Source organism: Myotis myotis, unplaced genomic scaffold (genome assembly GCF_014108235.1).
Source record: "Myotis myotis isolate mMyoMyo1 unplaced genomic scaffold, mMyoMyo1.p scaffold_m19_p_18, whole genome shotgun sequence".
Lineage (NCBI taxonomy): Eukaryota > Metazoa > Chordata > Mammalia > Chiroptera > Vespertilionidae > Myotis > Myotis myotis.
This window is the reverse complement of record NW_023416322.1, coordinates 5266257-5274360: the sequence shown is the minus strand read 5'-3', so window position 1 is coordinate 5274360 and position 8104 is coordinate 5266257. Positions and strand designations below refer to the sequence as shown.

The following is an 8104-nucleotide window of genomic DNA, read 5'->3' as shown; positions in this document are numbered from 1 at the left end:
GCCCCCCAGCAACTCAGGAGTGTGTGTGTGTGTGTGTGTGTGTGTGTGTGTGTGTGTTGGTGAGAGGGAGGGAAGAGGCATTGCTGTATGAAAATGGAGGTAGTAGGGGGATGGACAGCTGCAAGGATCTGAACTGGAAGACTGAAACCCTCATCCTAAACAACTTAGAGCTCAGATTTCTTCTCTGGGCAGCTGGCCTTTTCGGTCCTTCTGAAATAGTCTGCAAAGATGGGGGAGGGCTGTCAACTACATCCGATCTGGGCCCTGTTTAAAGGCAGCTCCCCGCTAGGTATGTTCTGTAGAAACCAAATGCAACAGTCAATGCAGCGGAGATGAGGGCGGTGAGCGAGAGGCACACAGTTGCCCGCTCTCGTTTTAAAGGCCGGGGGCTCATTCGTGACCATACTGGAGGGCTGCCTGGAGTAGGCAGTGACTAGAGTCCTAGAAGCTGGAACTGGATATCTGACTTGCCTGTCATATTTCGGTTCGCCCTCCCCTACTTGGCACCCTACACCCCACATTCTTTCTAATCCTCCTGCCCTCCCAACTCCCACACCCTACCCCCATCAACGCTCCTGGAATTTTGGACTTAGCTATTTTTAAAACAGTCAACTCAGTAGCCACCTCCCTCCCCCGCTCAGCTGTCCAGTGCCCCAGCCAGCCATATACTCCCCCTTCCCCCCACACCAGCCCTTCTCTGGCTCTCTGACCTCGCTGAGGTTGCAGCAGGCCTGGGGGCCTAGGGGAGACATGGAGAAAGAGACGGGGGATCCCCTGGCTGGAGCCGACCAACAGAGTAGGCAGTCATGGCCGGAGAACGGGATGTCAGAGTAATGTTTGGCCTCTGGAAACAGTAAGTCAAAATGAAATTGCAATTCCTTTAATACGCTTTTGGATTGAAGTGAGACTTTCACAGAATTGCAACAGATATCTCTGGTCCAAAAGCTACGATCTCTTCCAGGCTAAGGTGCCCCAATCTGCATTCCTCCTTCTGTCTGATTTCTTTCTGGCCTCGAGCCACTCGAAGTTTAAGCCTCGGGCTCCCCTCAGGCAGTTCCAGCTCTCTCTTCACCTGGTTCCCTCCAGGCTTCCGAGGACGCCGCCTTCCTTAGCAGGAGTGTCCCACGTCCTGAGTCTGTGGTTTTCTCATCAAGGCCAAATTTAGCCTCACATGATTAGTCATGACATTCGTCTACCCCGTCCCCGCTTAGCGGTGCCCTTCGCATTGGGCTTCCAAGGATGGTGGCCACTCGTCGTCAAAAATGATTTCTCCCCACAACTCCAGACCTGCGGTCCTATTCTCCCTCCTGTGCCCGTCCCCTAGGCGTACCCTTACCCCTGGAGAGGCGAGCCCCTCCCCAAGTCCTCTCCTCGTCCAGAGACTGAGAACTTCTAAATGTGCAAAGGGAAGGTTAACGGGAAAAGTGATTCCTCAGCCAGGTTTGGAAACACTCAAGAGCTGGGGACTCCGTGCAAGCAGGCGTTGTTGTGCATGCGTGGGTTGCACTCAGTTATCCGATGAGAGGGGTTATAACTGCAGCTCTCTGGAACAGATGAAAAGAAATCAGCTCCCTTTTTTATTTGAATATTGAGGGATGGGTATTCTGCCATTACTCGTTCTTGCAGAAAATTCTAACCCAACGTGGGTAAAAAAGAAAGAACAACCCCTGGTGTTCCCTCCTGCTGGGGAGAGGCAAATAAGAGGTATGTTTCTGAAGCACTTTTCAGATCCTAAGTCCATTGGGGAACCTATAGTTCCATTGGGGAACCTACGGGAACGGTTGGATCTGATCTGTCCCCATGACTCCTCCGCTTTGGACACTTCTGCTGTTTTGGTAGCTCAGAATGGGGCAACACAGTGGACTCTGCCCCCCACCCCGGGGCCACACAACGTTCCTTCCACCCCCGCCCAGGGGTGTTGCATAAGGGACCTGAAAGTGGCCACAGAGCAGGGCACGGAGGTCTAACCGCCACACGTACAGTCCAGGGAGCCCCCTTCTCCCCAAACTCCGGTCTGCGTACCCTTTTCTTGACCTTCTCACATTCCCTTCACATCATCCAGAGCAGCCTTCGACGTTCCTCTCTCCCCACACCCAGTCTCTTACAGGACGGCCAGCCAACGTCCACTAGGTAGGACAGCCATCCGCTGGGAAGAGCTGGAGCCTGCGGGGACCTGGCTGGATAGGTATGGGGGATCCTGGCCAGTGCCCTAGTCCCCGGGCCCCCCATGGCAGTCCCCCGACTCTAAGCACCCTCACTCTCCTGCTGCTCCTCTGTGGATATGGTAAGGAGGGGCTAGGGAAGGGTGTGGGGGGCCTAGAAGGCAGGCTGCTCTCTCGGGTGGGCATGTGAGCATGAGGGAGTGAGAAGAATGGGTGCCAGGGGTCACCCCCCCTCTCAAGCAGGTCCATACTATTTCCCATTCCGCTTGGGGAAGGGGAGAGCTATAGCGGGCTCATCCATTTTAGCAAAACTGAGCGAGGACAGCACTTGGGAGCTGGGGGCTGGGCCTTGAGCCTTCAGTGGTTTCAGGAGGGGCTGGCATCCCCTGAGGAGATGTGGGGCGGGGGAGGGGGGGCAAACTCCGATAGGGCGGGGCTCTGGGCACCATCTCGCTCCTCCCGCGTCTGCCCCCAGCTCACTCTCAGTGCAAGATCCTGCGCTGTAATGCGGAGTACGTGTCGTCCACCTTGAGCCTCCGAGGCGGGGGCTCCCCGGGGGCGCTCCGAGGGGCCGGCGGCGGGGGCCGGGGCGCCGGGGGCTCCAGCGGCCTCTGCCGGGCGCTGCGCTCCTACGCGCTGTGCACGCGGCGCACGGCGCGCACCTGCCGCGGGGACCTCGCCTTCCACTCGGCGGTGCACGGCATCGAGGACCTGATGATCCAGCACAACTGCTCCCGCCAGGGCCCCACGGCCCCGCCCCCGGCCCGCGGCCCAGCCCTGCCCGGCGCCGGCCCCGCGCCCCCCTCGGGCCCCGCCGCCCCCGACCCCTGCGACTACGCGGGCCGCTTCGCCCGGCTGCACGGCCGGCCCCCCGGCTTCCTGCACTGCGCCTCCTTCGGGGACCCCCACGTGCGCAGCTTCCACCACCACTTCCACACGTGCCGGGTGCGGGGCGCGTGGCCGCTGCTGGACAACGACTTCCTCTTCGTCCAGGCCACCAGCTCCCCCGTGGCCCCCGGCGCCAACGCCACCGCCACCCGCAAGGTCAGGACCGGGTCGCTCCCCGGACCCTCTCCCGGCGCCCAGCCCCGCCCCACTGTCCCCGGGCGAGGCTCCCAGCCCCCGTCTCCCCAGCCTCCGTCCTCTCCGCCGTCACCGCGTCCTGCAGACACCGCTCCTGCGAATCCCTGTCCTTGGGGGGGGGGGGGGGGTCCACTCAAGTTCAAAGCCACTGCAGACAGTGAGGAGGGGAGAGCCGAGAGCCCTGGGGCGAGGGGGCTTCTCCTTCCCCTGCGGGAGCTGCTGAGACTGAGGCCAAGGGGAGAGGGGGCTGAGCAGGGATGGGGGTGGGGGAGATGGGGGACCCCGCCAGGCCTGGCAGGAGAGCCCGTCCGAGGCCCCGAGCGAACCGCCCCCCTCTCGCCCCCCAGCTCACCATCATCTTTAAGAACATGCAGGAGTGCATCGACCAGAAGGTCTACCAGGCGGAGGTGGGCAACCTGCCCGCCGCCTTTGAAGACGGTTCCGTCAACGGCGGGGACCGGCCGGGGGGCTCCAGCCTGTCCATCCGCTCGGCGAGCCCCGGGAGCCACGTGGAGATCCGGGCCGCCTACATCGGCACCACGGTGGTCGTGCGGCAGGCGGCCGGGCAGCTCTCCTTCGCCATCCGGGTGGCGGAGGACGTGGCCCGCGCCTTCTCGGCCGAGCAGGACCTGCAGCTCTGCGTGGGCGGGTGCCCCCCCAGCCAGCGGCTGTCCCCCGCCGAGCGCGGCCTCCGGGGGGCGCTGCCCGCGGACGCTGCCCGGCGGCTGTGCAAGGAGGGGCTGCCGGTGGAAGACGCCTACTTCCAGTCCTGCGTCTTCGACGTTCTCATCTCTGGGGACCCCAACTTCACCGTGGCCGCCCGGGCTGCGCTGGAGGACGCCCGCGCTTTCCTGCCGGACCTCGAGAAGCTGCACCTCTTCCTCTCCGACGCCGGCGCCCCCCTGGTCCCCGCCGCCCTCCCAGCCCCGCTGCTCCCCGGCCTCTTGGTTCTGTGGCTTTGCGCTCAGTAACTAGGCCCTGAGCCCTGGGTTGGGCTGGACATGACTTGGGGATGGAGATTGGCAGGGACGAGCAGAAAGAATCGCTGAAGGGCCCTGGCCGGTTCGGCTCAGTGGATAGAACATTGGCCTGCGGACTGAAGGGTCCAGGGTTCGATTCACCTCAAGAGCACATGCCCAGGTTGCGGGCTGATCCCCCGGAGGGGCTGTGCAGGAGGCAGCCCATCAGTGATTCTCTCTCATCATTGATGTTTCTATTTCTATCTCCCTCTCCCTTCCTTTCTCTGAAAAAGAATCACTGAAGGAATCAGTGGGGCCTGGGAGACACGTGAAACAATGACATTTATCCAGAGTTAGACAAGGCTGCAGCCAGCGGGGTGGAAATGATCGTAGAATAAGGATTCTGGGGGTTTCTGCATCCCAGACCCCCTTAGGGACTCTGCACCACCCGTTTCCTGGTCCCCTTTCCAGTCGGTGACTGCCCCAGTCCATCTGCTCCTGAGCTCACCCCTACCCACCAGCTTAGCGGTTAGAGTGGCCCTGAGGATCCCTAGAAAACGGAAAGGGTGAGACTATTAACAGGAAAGAACTGAAAGAGGAAAACTTGATCGTTACCCATAAAAACACACTGGTTTCCTCCGAGGAAAAGTAGTTCAGGAAAGGAGTTTATCTGATGAACATCGGAGGGCGATGTGTTTTGCTTTCTGGGTTCAGACGTGAAGGGCGGGGCGGGGGGAGGGGGTCTGGATCTTAGTTGAAAGGAACCTCTGCCCTTGGAGAATGGCACAGGCAGGACAGAAGCCATCACCCCGCCCCCAGCTAAGCCGCTGTTAAAGCTGTGGGTGGCCACTCAGCCTCCCTGCCTGGAATCTCCACAGATGCTCGAGTGAGTAAAGACCAGGTGCTCACACAGAGGGCAGACCAGGTGCTCACACAGAGGGCAGACCAGGTGCTCACACAGAGGGCAGACCAGGTGCTCACACAGAGGGCAGACCAGGTGCTCACACAGAGGGCAGACCAGGTGCTCACACAGAGGGCAGACCAGGTGCTCACACAGAGGGCAGACCAGGTGCTCACACAGAGGGCAGACCAGGTGCTCACACAGAGGGCAGACCAGGTGCTCACACAGAGGGCAGACCAGGTGCTCACACAGAGGGCAGACCAGGTGCTCACACAGAGGGCGCAGGGGCATCAGACACAGCTTCTGCTCGCTGGAAGGTCACCGGCTACTAGGGAGACTGGGGAGCGGGTGCTACTCACTACATTCTACCACACTGGGAGTTCTGCCGGGAAGAGGGCTGGAGAGACTCAATAATAAGAATAATAATAATGGGTATAGAGGAGATGGGATTGGAAGAGACCTTTGAAGGTCGGGTAAGGGCCTTCCAGGCAATGGCAACCTGAGTGAAGCATAGATTCATGATTCAGTGAAGCAACCAGCGAAAGTCCAGTGACCTGGGCGGGAAGTAGAGGAATACCAGGGTACGGTGGGCAGAGGACAGATTGTGAAGCGCCTTGAGAGTGGAGCCAAGGAGTTAAATTCAAATAAATTCATTGATGGGGGGCTTAAAGCCTGTCAGGCAATGCTCTGAACTCAGGTTGTTGTGAATCCTCACCTGAGGATATTTTCCCACTGCTTTTCAGAGAGGGTGAAAGGGAAGGAAGGAAGGAAAGGGGAGAGAGAGAGAGGAGACACATCAATTGGTTGCCTCCTGCACATACCCAACCGGAAATCGAACCCGCCACCCTTCAGTGCCTGGGCTGACACTAACCATTCAGCAGCCAGGGCTGTTCTATACACTTTTAAATTATTAGTTTATTTAATCCTCACAGCTCTCTAAGGAAGGTAATATTTTCATCTCTATTTTTACATAAAGGACCTGAGGTACAGGAAGATTTAGCAACTCGCCCACAGTCATGCAGCTAATAAATGGTAGAGCCAGAAACGGAACCCAGGCAGTTCAGCTCTACAGCCTTAACTAGTAACCGCTAGACCAGCGGTTCTCAACCTGTGGGTCGCGACCCCTTTGGCGGTCGAACGACCCTTTCACAGGGGTCGCCTAAGACCATCCTGCATATCAGATATTTACATGACCATTCATCACAGTAGCAACATTACAGTTATGAAGTAGCAACGAAAATAATTTTATGGTTGGGTCACAACATGAGGAGCTGTATTTAAAGGGCCAGAAGGTTGAGAACCACGGCACTAGACTGCATTGAAGAGGAATCGGAGAGCCACTAGCCTTTGGTTGGGAAGCTGGGCAGAAAGGGGAGCTGTGGCAGGGCTGCCACCACAGAAGCGACCTCCTCTTCTGTCACATGAAACCCCAAAGGAGAGCGGGGGTCAGGGGAGCCCGAAGTTGAAGGAATCTAGTTTGTAGAAGAGAAGACTAGAGAATAAAAGCTATTCTAGTTCAGGTCTAAAGCTGCTCTGAACAAAACGACTTAGGAGGTAACCTTTATATTCAGTACGTCCCCCCTCTTTTCCTGGGCCTGTCCCTCACCTACTCAGGTGTTGACACTTATGTCGCCCCTCTTCTCTCAGCCTCACCCACCTGCCCATTCTCCCCCAGAACACATCGACACACTGGCCAGTGCCTACCAGGCAGGGTGGCTTTCGGGTCTTCCGTTCCAAATTTCTTTTGCAATTCCCCATCCCCAGCTCCTCCTCTCCGCCTGGTCTAAGGACCACAGCCACTCGGCCATTCCATCAGAGCACAGTCTCATTTCTGAAATGACCGGTTAATCTAGAAAGCAATCTGTTCTAATGGGAGGAAATGGGAAGAAAAATATCTAGGGCTCTCCCTTCCCATTCAGATAACAGGCATTTTCACTCAAAACATCTTTTTAAGAAGCTGCTCCTTATATTGGTTCTCTTAACTCACCGGAGTCACTTTACCCCTCCGATCTGGGAATCGCTAGTAAATTAAGAATTTTATAGCCAGCTGGTGAAAGCAATGGTTTAATGACACCTGTCAGGTAAGCCTGCTTCCTTTGCCCAGATTAGGGTTCTCCCTCTTACCAATGCAGGCCTTGAAGAGGGGTAGGTCAGCCTGCGGACTGAGAGGCCTGGGTTGGATTCTGGTCAAGAGCACGTAGCTGGGTTTCAGGCTCAATCCCCGGCCTGGCTGGTCAGTGCAGTGCAGGAGGTGACCTATTGATGTGACTCTTGCACATGGATTTTTTTCTCTCTCTCTTCCCCTCCCTTCCACTCTCTCCAAAAATCAGTGGGAACATATCCTTGGCTGAGGATTAACAAAAGGGGGGGGGGGGGTTTGAGGGTAAGGGAGTCATTCAAAATAAGCACTTGAAAAGATGCTCCACATCTTTGTCACCAGGGAAATGCAAATCAAAATAAAACCACAAAGAGAAATACTACACCCGTGACAATGGTTACAATGTAAAAGATTTGACCAGGTCAACTGTTGGCAAGGCGTGTGGCTCTCAGACTCTGCTGGTGGGGATGTGAAATAGTATAGGGTGTCCCAAAATTCACGCAAGATTTGAATTTTGCCTGAGCATTAACAACAACAACAAAAATATAAAAGCCTAATTTTACTTGGTTTATTGAATCAGATTCTAATATCTGTTGCCCTTTAATTTCAATCCCTTCAATTTGATAAGCATCACCAAGTACCAATGATGGCCCAGGAGCAGGGACAATGAAGACCAATGAAGACCACGGCTTTGCGTATGTGCCAGCAAAGCCATGGAGGCCATTTACCCGACATGCTATTCCATACATAACCCTATACTGTATACTTTATGAATCAATAAAAAATTACAATTTTTAATTATAAACTTGTGTTTTCTACCAAAATTACTTCTTGCGTGAATTTTGGGACACCCTATATGACCATTTTGCAAAAACAATTGGGCAGTCTTTTTAAAAGCTAA

At 56.3% G+C, this 8104-nt stretch overlaps 1 protein-coding gene and 1 long non-coding RNA gene across 4 annotated transcripts; one reads left to right on the top strand and one right to left on the bottom strand.

Moving 5' to 3' along the window:
- Positions 1-280: 280 nt before the first annotated feature.
- On the top strand, positions 281-7777 carry HJV (hemojuvelin BMP co-receptor). Of its 3 annotated transcripts, none has more exons than XM_036344184.1 (5): positions 599-853; positions 1627-1704; positions 2108-2185; positions 2638-3206; positions 3593-7777. In XM_036344184.1, the coding sequence occupies exons 4-5, from the start codon at positions 2877-2879 to the stop codon at positions 4214-4216; spliced, it is 954 nt and encodes a 317-aa protein (XP_036200077.1). In that variant the 5' UTR covers positions 599-853; positions 1627-1704; positions 2108-2185; positions 2638-2876; the 3' UTR covers positions 4217-7777. The 3 variants fall into 3 exon arrangements, with proteins under 3 accessions (XP_036200075.1, XP_036200077.1, XP_036200076.1); XM_036344183.1 differs by having other exon boundaries at positions 2098-2185; XM_036344182.1 differs by lacking the exon at positions 1627-1704 and having other exon boundaries at positions 281-853; positions 2098-2284.
- On the bottom strand, positions 865-2156 carry LOC118673432. Its single transcript, XR_004973366.1, has 2 exons — positions 2023-2156; positions 865-1544 (listed from the first exon to the last, which is right to left on the bottom strand). It is a non-coding gene; the product is annotated as an uncharacterized LOC118673432 (long non-coding RNA).
- Positions 7778-8104: the final 327 nt, after the last annotated feature.

Coding starts and splice junctions, on each gene's coding strand:
- HJV (XM_036344182.1), top strand. CDS start 2,188: ATGGGGGATCCTGGCCAGTGCCCTAGTCCCCGGGCCCCCCATGGCAGT. Junction 2,285..2,637: donor GCTGCTCCTCTGTGGATATG/GTAAGGAGGGGC, acceptor GTCTGCCCCCAG/CTCACTCTCAGTGCAAGATC. Junction 3,207..3,592: donor ACGCCACCGCCACCCGCAAG/GTCAGGACCGGG, acceptor CTCGCCCCCCAG/CTCACCATCATCTTTAAGAA.